Consider the following 23,144-nt stretch of genomic DNA (forward strand, 5'->3'; position numbering starts at 1 on the left):
AATACCCTTGAGGTACATCCAGTCTGGGGGAGGAGACCCATACCTTTGCCAGATATATACAGCAGCGCTGCCATGGGTGCATGGAAACTAGGACAAAGTGTTGAAGTCAAAATCTAGACTTAGTCCCATTAAGTAGTAAAAATTGAGAAACTGCCAGAGAAAAAAAAGACATGAATGAGCAATACAGGAAAAAATGAAAAACCATTATTATTAAAAAGGTGCTGGTTTAGTTGCTAAGTCATGTCTGACTCTTGCGACCCCATAGACTGTAGCCTGCCAGGCTCCTCTGTCCATGGGACTCTCCAGGCAAGAATACTGGAGCGGTTACTATTTCCTTCTCCAGGGGATCTTCCCAACCCAGGAATCAAACCCTGGTCTCTTGCATTGTAGGCAGATTCTTTACCAACTGAGCTACGAGGGACTTTCCATTATTAAGAAGAAACACAGATAATTCATCTGGGGTTAGTTTTCCAATCCTTAATTAACTTTTGGTGAACATCTCTTTCTCCAAAAAATATGGTAGAAAGTTATATAAGAATTTTGGCCATTTTACAGTTTCCTTTATTCTTCAAAGTAATGAAACATCTACTGCTCAAAAATAAATACGTTGTAGAAATGTGATGATGCTTAGTTCCAAAAAGGATAAAAGTGTTGTCTAATATCACATATTTAGTTCATGGCAGAGAGGACTTGGGAGCCCAGCTCTTTTTACCTTGTACTTGGAGTCCTCTGTTCTTGAAAGTTCCCAATACTGGAGGGAAGATGATGTCCTTTCTGTCTCAACTGAGATACTGATACGTGTAACACTGATAGACAGAAGTTGATGAGCCTTCTCTAGGAAGATATTAAAAAACAGAGGAAACCACTTTATCTTCTTCTGGGTTGCTTTGATATCTCTGTGCAGAGATAAGGATATGGGTTGATACGTATTTCCCAATTTCCTGTTAGTTCCTAACACAGCTACTAGTGTCTAGTAGAAGGGCAAGTCTCAGAAGAAAACTGTATTTCTTCTGCTGCAAGACTAGCATCTATCTGTCTAGAAACTCCAGCTCCGGCCCCATTCACATCCATGTCCACATCACACACACACACCCACCCCACCACACACACACACACAGATTATGTAAAGCATATTTCTCTGGAAGTAGTCATCTGGATGCCCCTGTGTTACATTGCTGGATGGAAGCAGAGCAGGAATTGAACCTAACTGAGCCTAACCCAAGATTGAGCAAATAAGCAGAGTCAAAACAACATATAGACCTCAAATGCTGATGGAACAATAAAGTTGACCCTTAGACTTTGAATGTCTGAAGTTAATTCGTAAATGCAAATGTAAAAACAACACTTGATTAAAATATAGTATATATTGTCCTCTTAAGACAGTCTGCACAACTTAAAGCTTAGAAATTACCCTACAAGGAAATAAAATACGTATTCCCATTTTAAAGATGGACTACTTGAAGCCTGGAAATATTAACTGCTTGTCAGACTCATATATCTAGTAACTGGTAAGACCAGGTGTGAAAAACAGCATGTGTGACTCCAGATTCTACATGCCTTCACTGAATCAAAACTTTGCTGATTGAATATTCAGGAATGAGGTGCAGGTTAGAGGGGAAGAAGACAACAGCTGTGTGAAAGATGTCTGACCCTCAGTCTTATTTACTCGAAAGATAACAGGGACTTCAGTGATAGATGAAAACTCTGGCATTATGAAGGTTTTCCAATTTACTATCTCTCCCTCCATGGTTTTAAACAGATTCTTCCATTATTTAAAAATAAAACTTATGACGATATTATATTCCACTTTATAGGCACTTGGTCTCAAAAAAATCATCATGCAAAACACAGGCAAAGTATGAAACTCTAAGTTTAAGAAAATCATCAGAAAATCAGAATGAGAAAAGAAAGAAACTTAGAAGATTTAAAACCTCTTTTTTTTTTTTTCCTACTAGCCACCACTAGTAGGAAAAAAAAGAAAAAAAGAGGTTTTAAATTTTCTAAGTTTCTTTCTTTTCTCATTCTGGTTTTTTGATGATTTTCAATGGCAACCACTCCAGTGTTCTTGCCTGGAGAATCCCAGGGACAGGGGAGCCTGGTGGGCTGCCGTCTATGGGGTCGCACAGAGTCAGACACGACTGAAGTGACTTAGTAGCAGTAGCAGCAGACACCACTTACTTCTTGCAAAGTTGGTAAATGATATGAGAGAAGTTCTTTTAGTGGCTGTGCACCTGAACTTTAAAAAAAAAAAAAAAAAAAAGAACAAAGATAACACTCTCTCCAAAAGGCCTATAAGGGGAAAAAAATTGAAAACCCCAGGCATAAAAGTTTAGCATTTCCTGAATGTCAGAGGTATGGGGACCAACTTAAGGCCAGAGCATTGCATCCTCTGGCCTGGGAGGATCTTCTTGCAGAGAGGAAGCCTCTTGAAACCCCAAATCTGGGAGCTCTGCTTATTCCCAAAAGAGAACCAGATCCATCTAAGACTCTAGGGACTTCCCCTTGAGAATCATTCCAGGGCACAAGGGGTAGCAAAGAAAGAGCTTGAGGCTCTGTCCCAGGGGCCTGATTAGGAACCTGAGCAATTAGTAGGACAAAATACTGCCTTTGGCTACTGACTCACAAGAGCAGTTTGCATTGTAGAAACTGAAATGAGTTTTGTTAAAAAAAAAAAAAAAAAACATGACAAACCAAAATAGTGAACCGGAAGGAACATGCAAAATAAAATACATGTCAGTTATTCTATGCCTGAGGATTATTCCTTCATTTAATGAAGCAATAACTATTAATGAACATCTATTTATGCTGCATGTAGTATGCTGAGTATTGGAGGTGCAAGCATGACAAAAACCACCATTGTGTTTGCTCTCGTATAGCTTATCAAGGAGGGAGGCATATTGAGCTGTAGCTAATCCATTGGGTATCTTTTGTGTGAATTAGGAAAAAAAAAAAAAGCTTGTTTGGATAGATGCAACCCATGTGCACACACAGTGAGTAGACAGTATATTTGTGTAATTAGTAAAAGAGCATAACTTCAATGGATGTTTGGGGCTCTATACCAGGATGTATATATACCAGGATGTATATATACCAGGATGTATATATACCAGGATGTATATATCACTGGGAGGCAGTGAAAGACAGGGAAACCTGGTGTACTTCAGTCCATGGGGTCGAAAAGAGTTGGACATGACTTAGCGACTGAACAACAACCAGGATGTATGACTTGTCAAGTGAACTGTGGGCTGGATTTTATCCTTCATTCTCCTCCTTGATTAGGTATCCCTGTGTAGTGCACAGCTTGTACACTAGGCAGGTTTCAAACAAATAGTCTTACAAATAAGTACTGTAGTACAAGCAAAAATAGATGCTATAAGGAAAAATGCAGAATTTTTCTTTAAGAATGTATTATTTATTTATTTACTTATTTATTTTTGGCTGTGCTGGGTCTTTGTTGCTGCTCATTACTTTCTCCAGTTGCAGTGAAGTGTGGCGTTGGATAAGACTCTTGAGAGTCCCTTGGACAGCAAGGAGATCAAACCAGTCAATCCTAAAGGAAATCAACCCTGAATATTCATTGGATGGACTGATGCTGAAGCTGAAGTTCCAATATTTTGGCCACCTGACACAAAGAACCAACTTGCTGGAAAAGACCCTGAAAAGGAAAAAGGTTGAGTGCAGGAGGGGAAGAGGGCAACAGAGGATGAGATGGTTGGATGGCATCACTGACTCAATGGACATGAGTTTGAACAAGCTCCAGGAAATGGTGAATGATAGGGAAGCCTGATATGCTGCAGTCTATGGGGTTGCAAAGAGTTGGATAGGACTTAGCATCTGAACAACAACAACATGATTTTCACATTACGTTGTGTTAGCTATCAAAGGGATAATGTCAGTTCAGAGAGAGCGTCCAGTATTCTCCCTAAAATATATCCCTTATATTCAGTCACCCTGGCAAAGAGATACAGGTTGTTAAAAGAAGAAAGGCAAGGCTGCAGAGTGGTGAGAACATACTTTATAAATATATTCAAAGAATTAAAGGACGTGGGCTTCCCTGGTGGCTTAGCAGTAAAGAATCTGCCTGACAATGCAGGAGACACAGGTTTGATCCCTGGGTCAGGAAGATCCCCTGGAGAAGGAAATGGCAACCCACTCCAGTATACTTGCCTGGAAAATTCCATGGACAGAGGAGCCTGGCAGGCTGTGGTCCATGGGATCACAAAAGAGTTGGACATGTCTCAGCAACTAAACAACAAATGTTTAAAGAATTAAAAGAAAAACAGGGCATGAGTCCACAATTAGTAAATCTCAAAAGAGAAATAAAGGCAATAAAAATGAAGCAAATGCAAATTCTAGAGATGACTATAATAACTGAAAGGATGATCCAGAGATTTGAGATGGCAGGAGCAGGATCAGTGAACTTGAAAATCAATCAATAAAAATTATTCAATCTAAAGAACAGAAAAACAGAAAAATAATGAAAGATGAATAATCTCAGAAACCTGTAGGGGAAAAAAAAGCAAACTTTCCAACATAGATGTAGTGGGATTCTTTGAAAAACAGGAATAAAAGGGCAGAAAAAAATCTGAATATATAATGACTAAAACCTGCTCAAATTTGATGGAAAACATTAACTTAAGAGATTCAGTAAGCTCAATAATTCTTGAGTAAGGTAAATGCAAGCAACGTGGTGGACATAGATTTGAGTAGGCTCCGGGAGTTGGTGATGGACAGGGAAGCCTGGCGTGCTGCAGTCCATGAGGTTGCAGGGAGTTGGACACAACTGAGCGACTGAATTGAATTGAAGGTAAATGCAAAGAGACTTATATGTAGGCACTCCAGAGTCAAACTTCTGAAAGCCAAATACAAAGACAAAATCTTGAAAACAGCCAGAGAAAAGTGAATCATCACGTACATTTAAAATAAAAAACTCTGCCTAGCAACAATATCCTTCAAAAACAATATCCTACAAAAATAAAGGTGAACTCAGTAAACAAAGATTGCCATTTTTTGTTGCTAACAGACTTACTATACAAGAAATACAAGAGGAAATTCTTCAAGCTGAAAGGAAATGACAATTTAACCTATATCCATGTTATATGTTATATGGATATATCCAACTCGTATCCACAGGGAAGAATGAAGAAAACCAGAAACACTACCTGTGTAACACAGGTAGGTAATTATAAAGGACTGCGTGTCTGCATGTGCTGTTTATATATCTGCATTTCTGTGTTCTTCTTTTAGTTTCTTTTAAAAAAACAGAAAACTGTTTAAAACAGTTATTTAATTATAATATTATATTTTTAGATTTATAGAAAATAAAGTTGTAATATATATGATAATAATAGCACAAAGGACAGAGAGGAGGAAATAGTTATACTGAGGTTAAATTGTTATATGTCATTGAAATCAAATCAGGATTAACCTGAACTAGACTTTGATATTTAAATATGCATAGAAAAACTGCTTTAAATACATTCATTTTTAAAAATCTATCTATAAAATCAACAGAGGGATTAATATGAAACAATAAAAAAAATTGAACAGAGAAGGCAGTAAAAAGGAAACAGAGGAATGAAAAAGACATGCAACATAGAAAACAAACAGTAAAATTATATCATTAATTACATTAAAAGTGAATGCATTAAGTCCTCTGATCAAAGGGAAAACTGTCATACTGGATTTAAGAAAGCAAGATCCAGCCATGTGCTGTCCATAGGAGATACACTGTAGAACCAAAGATACAAATACTCTGAGGTTGTAAATGGTCCTACCATGGAAACAGAAGGCATAGGAGAGCTGTAGTGGCTATGCTGATTTCAAACAGCATAAAACTTTTCAATAAAGAATGTTGCAAGAAACAGAGAAATATGTTTAATTATGTTAGGAAGATATGTTAGCAATATGTTAGGAAGATATGAAATTATACATGTGTATGTACTTGACCATGGAGTCCCAAAGCCCATGAAGCAAAAATGACAGAATGAAAAGGAGAAATAGACAATTCAACAATTATAGTTGGAGAATTTAATAATTCAATTTCAATAATTTATAATACAACTGGTCAGAGAAAATGTAAGGATATAGAATACTTGAACAACACTATCATCAACCACCTTGTCCTAACTAACATTTATGTAAATTCTAGACTCTATGTCAGGCCACAAAAGAAGTCTCAAGGGACTTCCCTGGCAATCCAGTGGTTAAGACTCTGTGTTCCACTGCAGGGAGTGTGGGTTTGATCTGTGGTTATGAAACTACTCTCAAGCCATGTGGTGTGGCAAAAAAAGTTCCAAAACAACAACAACAAAAGCCTCCAAAATTTTAAAAAATTGACATCCTCTTTGGCTAATATTAACACAAAACAATAATTTCCTAATAGGTGTTTGTATCATATATATTTTTCCTTCTCTTGTTTTTTCAGTTGTTCTATATTCTGATAATTAAGATATGATCCTTATTAACAAAACCTTATTTTCCTACTCAATCTATCAATTTATGTCTACTAATGGGATTATTACAAAACTTTATTTTCCTACTTAATCTATCAATTTATGTCTACTAATGGGATTATTATTTTATATTTAATGAAATTTAAACTTTAAATTTAATAAAATTACTGATATATTTGGGTTTAAATAACAAGTTTAGGATTTGTATTCTTCCCACTTTTTTTGTGTGTATCCTTTCTCTCATCTTATTTTTTTTGGAGGTAGGGAGTAATCAAGAATTTTTAAATTATTTCTTCCCTTTTTCATGTATTACTTTTACATAATTTTAATGGTTATTTTGGACTTTACTGGTAGCTCAGTGGTAAAGAATCTGCCTGCAATGCAGGATTCAGTTCAGTTGCTCAGTTGTGTCCGACTCTTTGCAACCCCATGAACTGCAGCATGGCAGGCCTTCCTGTCCATCACCAACTGCCAGAGTCTACCCAAACCCATGTCCATTGAGTTGGTGATGCCATCCAACCATCTCATCTTCTGTCACCAACTTCTCCTCATACCCTCAATCTTTCCCAGCATCAGAGTCTTTTCAAATGAGTCAGCTCTTCACATCAGGTGGCCAAAGTATTGGAGTTTCAGCTTCAATATCAGTCCTTCCAATGAACACCCAGGACTGATCTCCTTTAGGATGGACTGGTTGGATCTCCTTGCAGTCCAATGGACTCTCAAGAGTCTTCTCCAACACCACAGTTCAAAAGCATCAATTCTTTGGTGCTCAGCTTTCTTTATTGTCCAACTCTCACATTCATACATGACTACTGGAAAAACCATAGCCTTGACTAGACGGACCTTTGTGGACAAAGTAATGTCTCTGCTTTTTAATATGCTGTCTAGGTAGGTCATAACTTTCCTTCCAAGGAGTAAGCGTGTTTTAATTTCATGGCTGCAACCACCAACTGCAGTGATTTTGGAGCCTGTTTCCCCATCTATTTGCCATGAAGTGATGGGACCAGATGCCATGATCTTCGTTTTCTGAATGTTGAACTTTAAGCCAACTTTTTCATGCTCCTCTTTTACTTTCATCAAGAGGCTGTTTAGTTCTTCTTCACTTTCTGCCATAAGGGTGGTGTCATCTGCATATCTGAGGTGATTGATATTTCTCCTGGCAATCTTGATTCCAGCTTGTGCTTCTTCTAGCCCAGCATTTCTCATGATATACTCTGCATAGAAGTTAAATAAGCAGGGTGACAATATACAGCCTTGACGTACTCCTTTTCCTATTTGGAACCACTCTGTTGTTCCACGTCCAGTTCTAACTGTTGTTTCTTGACCTGAATACAGGTTTTTCAAGAGGCAGGTCAGGTGGTCTGGTATTCCCATCTCTTTCAGAAATGCAGGATACCCAGGTTCAATCTTCCCTGAGTCAGGAAGATTACCTCGAGAACGAAATGGCAACCCATTCCAGTATTCTCGCCTGGGAAATCTCATGGACAGAGGAGCCTGGTGGGCTACAGTTCTTGGAGTTTCAAGAGAGTCAGACATGTCTTAGTAACTAAACAACAACAGTAAAGTGGTTATTTTAGAATTACATCTCAAGGACAATGAAAAGACTATATGAAGTCTGAGTTTAATATCATTTTCATGTTACTGTTGTATGGTTTAATTCTATAAATATTTAAAAATTCATAATACATTAATTCATGATTGCACAATATTAAGTACAATATCAACTTATACTTTGCCATGTATTTATCTTTTCTATAATTTTTAAATTCATTTTTGTTAATTTTCATTTTTGTTTGCATCTAGGATGGATTTTCCTTCTACCTGAAGAACTCTTTTTATATTTCCTTAATGCAAGTCTGATGGTGAATTCTCTCATTTGTTTCCATTGAAAAATGTATTTAAAAAAAAATTTTTTTTAATGATAGAGATTTTCTCTGAGTATAGAGTTCTGGTTTGGCAGCTATTTTATTTCAGCACCTTTAAGGTGCTATTCCATTGATTTGTGTTTTCCATTATTGCTACTAAGAAGTCATTTAATAGTCTTATTGTTATTCTTTGAAAATAATGTATCTTTTTTCCCTCTGGCTACTTTGAAAACTTTTTATCTTTATTTTCAGTTGTTTTACATAATATTCCTACATGCATTTTGTGCGTAGGTGTATGTGTGTATATCCTGTGTCTGGTTCAAAGTGATTCTCAAATCTGCATCTGATGTTTTCCTCAGGTTTGGAAAACATATGGCTATTATTTCTTCATATATTGCTATTGATACATTCTATCTCTTCTGTCTATGTGGAACTTCAATTACACATATGCTTAACCTTTTGACTGGGTTCCATATGCCTCATATGCTCTTCCAAGCTCATATAGCTCTTGGCAGAATTTATTCCCTCTGGTTATAGGACTGAGGTTGTGTTTTCTGAGCAGCTGCCAACTGAGATTGCTCTGTTCCTAAAGGTTGGCCACATTCTTTGCCGAATGGTCTTCTTATAAGCTCTTTCAAAATTTGGCAGCTTACTTCTTCAGAGCCAGCAAGGAAAGATCTCTTGATCCTTTTTGCTGAGATGAATGTTTAAAGATGAGTGTGACATGAGTGTGACATCCATCACCTTTGTTTTATTCTGTTTCATAGAGGCAAGTCACAGTTCTGCCCACATTCAAGGAGAGAGGATTATACATGGGAGTGGCTCACTGAGGGTCACCTTAGATGCATCTGCTATTATATATTTATCTTAAAGTTGTGTCTGATAATTTTAATACAGTGATTTTTATGGGTCTGTTTCAGTCAAGTGCTTGTTTTCTCTTTTTTTTGAAATTTTCTTGCTCTTTAGCTTTTCAGTCTTTTCTCTTAGTATGTTTGGTGTATTTTGATCACATCCTGGACACTCTATATCATTTGCAGATGTAAAAATCATTATACAGCCTGCAGGCTATGTAAAAACCACTAGTTGGCTCATGGGTAAGTAGGCTGTAGTTTGCCTACCCCTGTTCTAAATTTTAACAAATGTAAACTGTAGAAATAAATTGAGACTTTACATTATATTGTCTTCCTCTAGACAAGATTTTATTTTACCTCCTGTTGGATAGTTAGTCTAAAGGTAAGAGCAAATAACACATGTAGGGATTAAGTAAAATTGAACTGGTTTCATTCTTTGTGAGGGTGAATTTATTTCCATTTTACCCTTTTGCCTAAGGTATAGACCACACATATGGATACTTCTAGATGCTCTGCTCAGTTTTTAGGCTTTTGACCAAAGATGACAGACATTAGGTTACGGTCTCACAAAGAAACTACAGAGAAGTGGGTATCAGGCTAACATTTCTATATGTCTTTTCTTTCTGGAATCTTGACTCCTCTACTTTTCACTGACTTAGAAGCTATATCTACATCATATAGTCATTATAATATCATTCTAGGGAAAGAGGAAAACTAGTTCTTTCCTTAAATTCTATAGGAATATGAAGAGTAGCAGGGTGGAAAGGACCCAGGTAATGGTCGCTTATTAATCGGTTCTCTTAGTTAGTCTTAGCTGCTCCATTTGTACAATGGGGATGCTGCTGCTGCTGCTAAGTCGCTTCATTCGTGTCTGACTCTGTGCGACCCCATAGATGGCAGCCCACCAGGCTCCCCCGTCCCTGGGATCCTCCAGGCAAGAACACTGGAGTGGGATGCCATTTCCTTCTCCAATGCATGAAAGGGAAAAGTGAAAGTGAAGTCGCTCAGTCGTGTCCGACTCTGTGTGACCCCATGGACTGCAGCCCACTAGGCTCCTCTGTCCATGGGATTTTCCAGGCAAGAGCACTGGAGTGGGGTGCCATTGCCTTGTCCACAATGGGGATAATAGTATTCAAATATGTAACTACTTTATTATGTGAGGTTATATATGCTGTGTACACACACATATATATATGCATATATTTACTGTGAGGTTATATAAAACAATATGAAGGATGCAGAATGAGAGCTCTCATCTGGTTAGATATTATTGTCATCATCATCACATGATTATATCATTACTCAATCATAAATAAACAGAGGCCCAGATAAGAAAAGTGTCTATCCAAACAGTGATCAAGTCAGTGGCCGATATGGAAACTGAAACCTAGGCAAACAGAATTGCTAGTCTGACGCTTTTTTCACCGTAACCAAGGTGTCTTTTTAGATTGCTATCGCTAGTAGTGCCACCATACAATTTCAAATTAAATTCTATCTAGCCACTGTTTACTGAGAATTATTTTGTGTCCAGAATTGTGCTGCTGTGACTTCTGAAGCTGGATTTTAGGAATTTAAGTTCTGGTTTCCCATTTATCACCCCAGTATCATAGAAAAGTTACATGATATCTTTGTGCTGGTTTTCTATTCTGAAAACAAATATAATTATGTTACCTTATGCATTTATTGTTAGGATTATATTAATACATGCACATTACAGAGTCTACTACTTAGCATATAGTAAGCAAATATAAAAAGTGTTAGTAATTGTTTTTATTAGTGGTAGTAGCTGTAGGTACTGTCAGAGAACAAAAGAATGAGAGTCTCGGTCTAAAGGTACTCTCAGTCAAGTTAGAGATGTGAGACCAATGCAAAGAAAATGATTAAAGGGTTAAAAATATGTGACAATTCAACGTTAGCTTTTACATATTTGAAGGTTATCAACACCCATGAACATCTAGGTAGACTATGAATTTTTTTAAATTTTTTTTTAGATTTTATTTTTAAACACAAAATAATTCTCAACAAACAGTGGCTAGATAGAATTTAATTTGAAATTGTATGCTGGCACTACTAGCGATAGCAATCTAAAAAGACACCTTGGTTACGGTGAAAAAAGTGTCAGACTAGCAATTCTGTTTACCCAGGTTTCAGTTTCCATATCAGCTACTGACTTGATTACTGTTTGAGTAGACACTTTTTTATCTGGGCCTCTGTTTATTCATCATTGAGTGATGATATAATGATGTGACATAATGAATTTTTTTGTAAGTATATGAAAGATGACCTGGCAAGGATGAGGCCCTGGTGGAACTGAGTTAGGGGCTCCTAAATAACATAGGATTTATGGTGAGCATATATCCTATATATTGGGACTTCCCTGGTGGCTCAGATGGTAAAGCGTCGGCCTACAATGCAGGAGACCAGGTTCAATCCCTGGGTCGGGAAGATCTCCTGGAGGAGAAAATGACAACCCACTCCAGTATTCTTGCCTGGAAAATCCCATGGACCGAGAAGCCTGGTGGGCTACAGTCCATGGGGTCGCAAAGAGTCAGACATGACTGAGTGACTTTTAAGTAAGTAAGTTATGGTGATCAGAGCAAAGCTGAGAAAGGTCAGTGTGTAAAACTCCTTACAACATAATTCATGGACTGGATTGATGATTTTACTCTAAGATTTTAATCTGATTCAAGTGTCAGAGTATCGGAACATCAACCATGTGTGTAAGAGGCAGGAGGGATTCATGCTTAAACCCTACTCGGCAATTATTGTTTCTCTTCTGCCGCTTACGAAGAGTCATTCCACAAGATCTTGAGCCACTCTCCTTTGGCACCAGAGAAATGGACAGAGAGCATGTTGTGTATCTTAGCAGGACCATGGCCAGCCCTAATAGAACTTGAAGTCAGACTTTTTACCCCAGAGATTCCTCCTAATAACCAAGGGAACTCTCTGCTCCCAAACATTAATCTTGGGATTAGGAAGTGAGCTGCCTGACTAATAAGGTCTCCAGGTACTCTGCTGTTTGGATTATGTCTTCTGCTATTGATCATTTGGGAGTAGTCAGTGCTATTTTGGGGAAGGAGACCCCAGAGTTTGAGCAGACATTTGCACATTACTAGGAAACCTCAAGCCAGAGTTACTGCTTTGTGACTCAATGAGAAGCTTCTTCCAGGAGTATGGGCTGTGAGAACCTAGAGGAAATTAATGTTTAGGAAATTAATTGTCTGTCCTTCACTTCTAATCTCAGGCACTGGAAGAGAGGGATAAGCATTGTTTCCTTCCTGTCTAGTAGTTTTACATATTGCATCTTGGGAGGTATCTAAAGATCTGCCATGTAAGGGGGAATTCCAATTAAACTGTAGCTCTGCTCAGTAAGATGTTAGTGACCTTCAGATAAAAAGAAAAAACTTGTAGACTACTTGATAAAAGGACAAATTTTTACACAGTGGTCTAAACTTAAATAACCAATAGGTTTAAATAATTATTAGGAAATTCAATGATGATCTGGGAAACTTATAACTATGTAGTAAAAATCCATATCTATTATTGCAGGCATTCAAAGTTCCAGAGTGGGTGATGCAACTCTTGTACATGAATACAGCTCTCTAGAAGACCCGAAAAACAAGCCCCTTGGTGAGTTTCATTTCCTGATATATAGAATATTTATTATAGTATATATTCAGTTTCACACAGCCAGTGATAAGTCTATACAAAAGGGAACATGATCTTTCCTAGAAACTATTGTGATTTCTGATTTAGAAAATGTAGATGTATAAACTAACATAGAGAAGAGGGACATAAGTCTTTAAAGGCCTTCAGTTGGGTCCTGTACAAAAAGATTTTCAAAAAAAAATTTTTTTTTTTTTTAAGATTTTCAAAAATTTAACCTCCATGAGGACAAGGACCATTCCTTGGTCATTTTTGCTTTCTGAGTATTAGCACAGTACTTATACCTTGTGACTACTTAACAAACAGGGCTACTGAAGAAATGGTTTTGTTTGGGTTTGAAGCAAGGTTTTACTATTCACGGGAAACAAACAAAACAAAACAAAGCAAAAAAACGGGAATGATGAGATAAAAAAAGCTCTCTTCACTGAGACAAAATGCAAATAGTGCATTCATCCACGACTGAGGCAGGAGCAGGCTTTGTTTCACTTTGGTGGTGGGGGGGAGTCATTTATTTGAAATAAATAAAAGGTAGCAAAGACTCCACAGTCAAAGAAATTATCTGGATTTTGAGGTTTCTGTCCATCTGTACCTTCCCTATTTTTTTGGTCTCCCATGCTTCCTCCTACACCCTAGATGAGTAATCCTACCCTTGCCAGTGTTTTTCATTTCCCCATTCCACTCTGCACCCCTTTGCTGACTGTTCTATCTGTTAGAATCTCCCATATGATGGTGCTGGGGTTTAGTTTTTTAGAGTGTTAGCAATTAAGAGCTGTCTAATGGTCTGGAGGAGAGGGAAACAAATATTTTAGGCTGCCAGCATGAGTAAGGTCTTCTGGCCAACAAAGTGAAATTAACCTATTCATCCTGAATAACCTGGATGAATTTCAAATCAAATGTGTGAGTATAGTGAAAACTGTGATTTTATAGTGCTGAATTCCAAACTATTGCTTATAACCCAGAAACACAATCCAGAAGTCACAGATTAGTCCTAGATATATATTAGCTGAGGGGACTAACATGATCTAAGGGAGAAGTAAAATATTGGGCATCTTCAAGGAGATTAGAATCAAAGATGAAAGTCTTATTGTACCTAATTCATACCTTTGTTGATATAGTACATGTAACAGTGTATGTTCTGATCAATGTACATCAACAAAAATTTTTAAAGAGCAAGAAAAAGTCCATATGAACAATGGGAAGGTAAATAATAAAATTTATAAAATCAAGACTAGAATCACAGGCTTATTTATATACCCTAGAATGCTAGGTTTACCCTATCCTGCTTCTCTGAAGTATTTAAACCGGTTTAAAAATATGTGGAAAGTAAAAAGAAGTACTAGGGAATTCCCTGGCCATCCAGTGGTTAGGATTCAGTACTTTCACTGCTGAGGATGCAGGTTCCATTGCTGGTTGCAGAACTAAGATCCTGCAGAAGAAAGTACTAATAAAACTATTATTCATTAAAGGCTCCCTATGTGTTGAGTCCTGTTATCAAACTCTTCTAATATATTAACTCATGTAATACTTATGTCAACTTTGTGGAGCATTACTGTATTCAATATACAAATAAGTTTAAATATTATGCCTAAAATTTAGAGAGGCTAATGAAGGAATTTAAGGGCTTCCCAGGTGGCTCAGTGAGTAAAGAATACATCTCTGATGTAGGAGACAAATGTTTGATCTCTGGATCAGGAAGGTCCTCTGGAAGAGGGCATGGCAACCCATATCAGTATTCTTGCCTGGAGAATCCCATGGACAGAGGAAACTGGCAGGCTACAGTCCATGGGATCACAAAGAGTCAGACATGACTGAAGTGACTTAGCACGCACACATGTAGGAATTTGTGCAAGAAATCTTCATCAGTGGATTTTTAAAAAGAATTTTATGACAACATTCAGGAGGAAGACTTGGACTAAGGTCAGCTTAAATAAAGGGGATTAATTAGGAAAACTTTTTTGAGGTTGAAAATTGAGTGTTGGTAAGAAGCATGGAGAGGAGAAGACAGAGTGGAGAGAATTTCAGGAAGCACTGTCTTCAGGAACGAACAGGAAAGGAATATAATTTGGATCTATCTTAGCTTCCTGAATAACAGTAATGGTTAAACGGTGGGTAATCAGGAGTAGATATAGGTTTATGGGCAATGTTAACTCTGTTCGAGTATGGTCTCCAATCCGGAGTTCACATCGAGTAAGCACATTTCTATCCCCATCATAACTTGGAATATACAATATTGAAATGAAAAATAGAACATCTGTTACAGAACATCTTCTCTGATTAAAAGTTTTGTCTTTTCTCACACTAGGGAAACCTTTTCATTCTTGAAGTTACTTGAAGGGGTAAGTTCATATTTATTTCATTTATTTCATTCTCTCCTTGCCTTTGGCTAGAATTCAGGGAAATAAGCTAAATACCTGCATGGTCTTTTTGAGTCTTTCATGATCACAGTTGATTTTAGTGCAGGACTTAGGGAAGTAAAGCCTAGGACAAAGGGTTCTGAGGAGAAGTCATTCTAGGACCCTTGCAGGACATTTGGTCTTGGTAGTGCATTCTGACAGTGTTGAAAGAATATCAGCTGTGGGTATCTTGTGTCTTTCACTTAGATCACTGTTCCCCATTGGATGCTGAGGGGGCTAATTCAAAAGTGCTGGAGGAGGACACTTGCTTTGGCCAGTTTATTTTTGACAGTTGAATGAGTCTAAAATGATATGTCACCATCTTGCCTTGCATTTCCCTAATTAATACTGAGATTTGAATATGTCATTATATGTTTATTGGCTGTAAGTATCTTCTCTCCTGAAAAAAAAAAAAAAAAAAAAGAATGTTGGAGGAAGAACTTTAGAGCTGGGCGTCTTCCTGAACCTGGACTCACCTCTTCAATGGCTGGGTAATTATTTCTACAAATCTGCCTTTTGATGTGCCTCTCTTTTCTTTCTCAGATCTATTTCTGCCATAAACCCCAGGTTCCTGGGATAAAACCTTTATAGTACTAAAGAAAAGAGGGGGAAAGTGATGGCTCTGAGCATGTGGTCTAACCTGAACACTGATGACTCTTGAGGGCTCAGGCATTGCTTAGAGAATGGACACACCCTTCACTGAAGGCCTTGGTCCAGCCTACTATCTTTCATGACTACCTCATCATACCTTTCTTTCCTTTGCTGAGCTCTTCTAGACCTCAACCTCCCTCAATGCCAAAACCAAACTCCACTTCTGTGGCTGAGTTCCTTTTTGAAGGTTTCTCCAGCTTTGGGTGGCAGCACAGGCTTGGTTTCTTTGTTGTCTTTCTAACTTTGTACCTGCTGACTCTCTCTGGCAATGCCGTTATTTTGAATATTATTCGCCTGGACCGTCATCTTCATACTCCCATGTACTTTTTCCTAAGCATGCTGTCCATCTCTGAGACCTGCTATACTGTGGCCATCATTCCCTGTATGCTTTCTGGCCTCTTGAGTTCTCATCAGACCATTTCTCTCCAAGGCTGTGCCACTCAGCTCTTTTTCTATCTAACCTTTGGTATCAATAACTGCTTCTTGCTCACAGCCATGGGATATGATCGCTACATGGCCATCTGCAACCCTCTACGGTATACGGTCATCATGAGTAAAGAGGCCTGTATCCAGCTGGCAACTGGGTCCCTGGGAATTGGCCTGAGTATGGCCATTGTCCAGGTAACGTCTGTGTTTGGCCTGCCCTTCTGTGATGCCTTTGTCATCTCTCACTTCTTTTGTGACGTGAGACCCCTGCTGAAGCTGGCCTGCACAGACACCGCTGTCAATGAGATCATCAACATTTTTGTCAGTATTTGTGTCCTTGTTGTACCCATGGGACTGGTATTCATCTCTTATGTCCTCATCATCTCCACCATCCTCAAGATTGCTTCAGCTGAGGGTCGGAAGAAGGCCTCTGCCACCTGCGCCTCCCACCTCATCGTGGTCATCATCCACTATGGCTGTGCCTCTATCATTTACTTGAAGCCTAAGTCCCAGAGTTCCTTGGGGCAGGACAGACTCATCTCAGTGACCTACACAGTGATCACCCCTCTGCTAAACCCTGTCGTGTACAGTCTGAGGAACCAGGATGTCAAAGATGCTTTGTGCAGAGCCGTGGGGCGAAAACCCCTCTCCTCTTAGTGAGGAGAGCTGTGGAAGGCCTTTTCTCTCATTTCATAAACATATATTAATTTTAATGCTGTTTTAGTAATGCTGCTCAGTATGGGATCAAGAATAGACTGAATTGGGTGCTAAAACTGGAGGCTTCCATTTGAGTTAGTCATGCTTCTCTGTGTTCTCCTTAAGAGAGGATAGAAAATGACTTATCATACCCTTAAGAATACAGGGAAAAGATTTATCTGTTTGGGTCATGCATACCCATATTCTGTCACACACTCATGTACATACATATCTAAATATGTCCTGAGAATATGTTGGGTTATACAACTACAGTAAGACAAAAAATTCAGCAGAGTTCTAAAAGGCTAATGAATAAAGAGCTTGGAAACCACCTCAGAAAAACCTCTGTTGTGTTGGTTAAGGGCGTAGAAGTAATTTGTGCAAAATTTTGTTTAACAAGTAAGTGTGGAGACACAAGCATGTCCTTTTCTGTGGATGTTGAAGGCTTTTTGTAATCTGATTTTGCTGCTTGCTAATATCCCACCACAGCCTGAGGGATCTTCAAAAGGCAAACGAACGAACAAAAAAACCCACTCTCCAAGTAGATAGAACTGCCCTAACTGACTATTTCTGGAAATGAGGAGTACAAATGTGGTAATGCAAAAGATCTTCAGCTACTGAGAGCACAGAGGTGGGTTGTCCAGTCCCAAGATACCTAGGTAAAAACTAGTGAGAAAACTCCTTGGGAAAGGAGATCATGATGAACAGTTTAATGCTTTCACACCTCCAACACAGGAGTGAAAGAGGATAGAGGCTGGGAGGAGCCAAAAAGAATCAGAGTTCCTTTTGCAGAGTAGACCTAAATCTTTGAAGTAGTGTTATAAATGTAAGCACTTTAACTGCAGCTTCTGAAGTCATTTATTAATAAGAAGAAGTCTGAAGCTTGATTTAATGAAAAAATTTTCCAGTCAGCTCCTAAGCTATCATGGTTTCCCAGCAGCTAAGTGGTAAAGAATCTGCCTGCCAGTGCAGAAGAGGCAGGTTTGACCCCTGGGTCAGGAAGATCCCCTGGAGAAGGAAATGGCAACCCACTCCACTATTCTTACCTGGGAAATCCCACAGACAGAAGAACCTGGTGGGCTACAGTCCATGGGGTCACAAAAGAATTGAACACAACTCAGCAGCTTAACAACAAAAACCACCTAAACTTTCAGAGGTTAATCTTCAGAAATTTGTTCTTAGATATTCCCAACTTAAAACCTGAGTTTAAAAAACAGCACTTTATGTCTGAGCATCACAGAAGGTGAAAGCATATGCTCTGGTTCTCTCTCCCTCATCCTTTCACTCCACTCTGGCCTTCTATACTAAAGAACAGGTATAGCCTGCATTTCAAACACAGCTTCTGCAGTCTCCAGAATCTAGCTGATCCCATGGGCTGATCCTGCAGAGGCAAAATGTCACTTGTAAGAGTGTCATGAAGTTATCTAGGTGCTGAAAATGGGACAAACCAATGGAAATTAACAAATCTTCTAAGTCAACTGAATATATCTAGCTTTGCTGAAAAACACTGGTGTATAAAATCTGACAAGAGATAAAAGATAAAAAATATCTTTGCCTTGGTGACCATATTTTTAGAAATGACAGAGTCAGTTTATTTCTGTTAGGATAGCCAGAAAACAGTTATACTTTTTTCCTTAGTAGCTCTGTTTAATATAGATAAAACTGTTAGGTAAAGATCTGATGGCCAGTGTCATACTCACTCCAGTTTGAAATTGTATTTGGTAGCTGCTCTGGTGCGGCCCCTTCAGGACCCACACATCTATTTCCCTAGCTGCTGGAAATGTCTTGGGCTGACAGCTTGCAGCTGAACCCCGCTTCTGGAACTACCATGCTAAAGAACTGCCATCTCCAGAGTCATAGCCCCTTCCCATGGGTGGGCTTCCCAATGACTTATCTTTTTCAGGGTATAGACTGGCACCCTTTCCTCAATTTAAGATAGCTATGAAGGGTACTCCCAGATTCAGGAATTCCTATCTGTGAGATGATTTGCGGTTTCTGCGTGACTCCATCACATTTCCACTTCCCCCTCTACCTTCATCCCACAGGGGTGTTGATGCTGAGAGCACTCCCTAATAAACTTGCTGCTTTCAAATCTCTGTTTCAGACTCTGTTTCTTAGAGATCCTAGTCTGCAACTTTTAAGATCCCATTTCTAGAACAGTGGTTGGTCAATGGAGACTTCAAATTTGCAGCCTTGATATGAGCTAGTGAAGGTAGAAGATCAGTGGTTCCTGTATTTTAATTTTAAAAAGATGTTAATTTTCAAAAATTTAATCCTGTTAATTGATATTTACTCTGGTTCAGCTTAGTCTGTGGCAGTGCAGTATTACCTTGTTGCAAACTGGTAAATAAATAAATTAATTAATTAAAATTAGCATTTTTCTCAGAATCCACAGGAAATCATTTCTTTGTCTTCAAAAATTTCTCTGCAAGCAAGTTCAATTTCTGCCGGGGTCCAGCCCTGGTGGATCCAGGGAATTCGAAGCGGGGATGGCATCAGCGAGGATCAGGAAACAATTGCTTAATTAAACGTTAATTAAGGATATAAAGAGTAATAGAATAAGGATAGGTCAGTGAGAAAATTTAGTGGAGAAAAGAGGCTGAATAATTCAGCCAGAAGGTGAGAGAAAGAACGACATGGGGAGACCAAGTTTCAGTGAACAAGGCCCGCACTTTATTTTCCAAAGTAGTTTTTATACCTTAAGTTATGCATAGAGGATAATGGGGGAAGGGGTAGAGTCATGCAGCAAGCCAGGCTTTCTTCCTGCAAACTTATCATATGCAAAAGTTTAGGTGATTTGCATCATCTTCTGGCCCGGAGGCCTCTTAACATTTTAAGACCCTTTCTTCAGAAAACTTATTTTTCTCTAAAGGTGATTAGTCAAGCACCACCCTCCAAAAGCATTAGATAAAGTTGCATTTCTATAGGGCAAAGGTGTGGTGGGCTATAACAATAAAAAGAATTAACTCAAGGGTCCAAGGTTACAAACATTAAAGCTACTACTTACACCAATTATATTAATCAATACACTGCCAGGGACACAGCAGGTAAGGGATATGGAAATTTAGCAGCAAACATTGGCCCAACAAGTGAAAAACCCTTCACCAATACAATTTCTAATCAATCTTTTAACTGCTCAAAGGAATCTGTATTTACACAGTTTAGAACATCTTATGCCTCTCACAGTTGGGAGGCTCTGAACAATCACATGTGGCTGGAAGAACCTATTCAGGAGAGAGATGGTGGTGGAGGACAGCCCCCCGTAAAGTCAGAGGTGTAGGTGAGAGCACAAAGCAGTAAAGTAGGCAGACTCTGGTTTTGGGGGTAGATGGTCGAGAATTTCCAGGGGGACTCCTGAGGCTTGATCCTGCCTTTGCGTATGCTGAACCTCCTTCCTTATGACCTTTGCCACCGGCGGAGTTCCTCACGCTGGCTCCCAGCAAATTTCATTGCATTCCTTACCTTGCAGTGAGATTACTGACTTCTCTCAGAGATAGTTCAAAAGTTGCAAATAACAGGAAAAACAGGAAAGTCTTCAAGAAGGGAAAGATTGTGGATGCTTTAAGTGATATATGCAAGTGGCTTTAAGAGTGATCCTGGCACAGTTACAGAGTAAAAGACTTGTGGTGGGAATGTCATGGAAGCTGATAAGGCATCAGTTGGGAACTTGGGCTGGGTAGACAATTTAAGGCCCAGGGCTAGGTAGACAATTTAAGGCAAGGAGATAATACTACTCTCTGAGGTTTTCTGGGGACCCAGGCTGGTAAGTGCCTCTGTCATTCTCAACATAAAGCTCCCATTTCTGACTTCAAGGAGATGTTCTGTTGTTCCATGTTCCGTTTAATGAAAAGAGAGAAAGAGCAGAGCCTTTCTTCAAGTATTCAATTTCCTGAAATACTGACAAGGTGTATCTTTTGTCTGTTCTACTCCTGAGGGCCATGGAAATTTGTCTTCCCCTGGCCAGTAGCAGGGAGCTACTGACTTGATATTCAAAAACAAATCCCTTATTATTGGGAGTTTGTGACAGTTTATGGGAGATAATTTGGAACAGCAACCATGGGAAAGAAATTTGCTTTATGGGCTATTCTAGACCATTATAGTAAGAGATTGGAGGTAACAGAGGGTGAAGCTGGGGTGAATTATTTCTATCTAATCATTTGGTGACATTCATACTATCTCTCTGTCACAGACAGATTATATATATATATATATACAGACAGAGAGAGAGAGAGAGAGAGAGAGAGAAGGCAATGGTACCCCACTCCAGTACTCTTGCCTGGAAAATACCATGGACGGAGGAGCCTGGTAGGCTGCAGTCCACGAGGTCGCTAAAAGTCGGACTTGACTGAGCGACTTCACTTTGACTTTTCACTTTCATGCATTGGAGAAGGAAATGGCAACCCACTCCAGTATTCTTGCCTGGAGAATCCCAGGAACAGGGGAGCCTGGTGGGCTTCCATCTATGGGGTCGCACAGAGTCGGACACGACTGAAGCGACTTAGCAGCAGCAGTATATATATATATATATATATATATATATAAGTATATATATATATATATACATTTTTATAAGTGCCATATTTGGAGGGTCCACAGAGTACTCAAGATTCAACTATGTGTTCCACATTCCCTACAGAATAGATATATGACTATAGGAAAGAAAAAATGTGGAAATAAATGGTAGACATAAGTCTGATACAAGCCTGAAATTTAAATATATGGAAGAACACAGTGAAAGGAGAGAACTGTATGTGGAGAATGAAAAAGAAATTCACACTGGAGCTTCTTGGGGAATGTGCTCTGAACCTTTGTGCTGGAGAGTCACCACACAGAGCCAGGTTCCCAAGCAATGAAAGACAAAATGTCTGGGCTAAAAGAGAGCTTAGAGACCACCTAGTCCAAACCTCCCTTGTTACAAAGAAGAAATGGAATCTGAGACTGGAAAGAACTTGCCCCAGTCACACAGCTAGTTATCAACAGCTCGAACTTCCAGGTTTGTGCTTAGTCCATAGTGCTTGCAAGCTGTGGGTGAGGATGTAAATGGAAGAAAAATGATGTGTAACATCAAGACTCAGAAAGATGTATCTGAAGCTTACAAAGCCTGGACTATCCATGTTCAATCTCTCTCAATTCTTTTGGGTCACTTAGCCTCAGACCAAATAAAGAAGTAGCTTGCTCTTCAGCCTGATGCATAGCTGTATGTAAAACACTATGAGACTAGATGTTGTTAATGAATATTCTGCATGACTCTGGTCCCAAGGCTGTAACTATAATAGACCTTCTATCTTTTCTTAAAGGTAGGGGAGTATCTAGGAATAACAGCAAGGAGCTTCCTATAGGGACTTTTCCTGGCCTATTGTTGCAGAAAAAATCCCTTCTCCACCCATAAGGCCTCTTTACACAAAGCCAAGTGCCAATGGCCCTTTCCTGGGAATCTAGTCACTATCTCTCTGAAAATATTTAAAAAAAAAAAAAAAAAGCATGGACAGTGTTAAGGAGGTTCATACCAGTGTTAGAGCTCAATGTGGGCTGTCTCTAAATATGCCACAATGACATATTGAATATTTTGAATTAAAGTTACTTAAGAAGCAGGGTGGATGGATTTGGGAGTTTGGGATTAGTGGATTCAAACCATTATATATAGGATGGATAAACAACAGGGTCCTACTATATGACAGAGGGAACTATATTCAATATTCTGTAATAAACCATAATGGAAAAGAAATGAAAATGACTGTGTGTATATATAAAACACAGGGAACTCAGCCCAGTACTCTGTGAGGACCTAGACAGGTGGGATGGAGTGAAGGGATATATACAACTATCCTCTAATTAAAAATAATAATAAGAAGAAAACCTTATTTCTTCTTTTATTTAATACCTCAAGCCCAATCTCTGTTTAGATTCTTCATGAATTGAGCATTCCAAACCTAAGCTTCTCTGTCCTGTCAATTCCTTTCAGATGTATCATTTCTTTGTCTAAAAAGTATAAAGGTTGCCTGCTTTGGCCACTTGTTAGGTCCCATGTCTATGAGACCTCTGAGCACCTGAATTAAAATTTCTTTCTTTTTCTCCTTTTAATTTGCCTCGTGTCAACTTTATTATTAGTTCAGCCACAGAACTCAAGGGGATGAAAGGGTT

General features: G+C 38.7%; 1 protein-coding gene across 1 annotated transcript; it reads left to right on the top strand.

Moving 5' to 3' along the window:
- Positions 1-16,022: 16,022 nt before the first annotated feature.
- Positions 16,023-16,964, top strand: LOC129655947 (olfactory receptor 10J3-like). The gene has a single exon (XM_055586744.1). The coding sequence runs from the start codon at positions 16,023-16,025 to the stop codon at positions 16,962-16,964; it is 942 nt and encodes a 313-aa protein (XP_055442719.1).
- Positions 16,965-23,144: the final 6,180 nt, after the last annotated feature.

The sequence above is a fragment of the Bubalus kerabau genome, chromosome 6 (genome assembly GCF_029407905.1).
Source record: "Bubalus kerabau isolate K-KA32 ecotype Philippines breed swamp buffalo chromosome 6, PCC_UOA_SB_1v2, whole genome shotgun sequence".
Lineage (NCBI taxonomy): Eukaryota > Metazoa > Chordata > Mammalia > Artiodactyla > Bovidae > Bubalus > Bubalus kerabau.

Excerpts from the sequence above, each read along its gene's own strand:
- LOC129655947 (XM_055586744.1), top strand. The coding sequence starts at position 16,023 with ATGCCAAAACCAAACTCCACTTCTGTGGCTGAGTTCCTTTTTGAAGGT.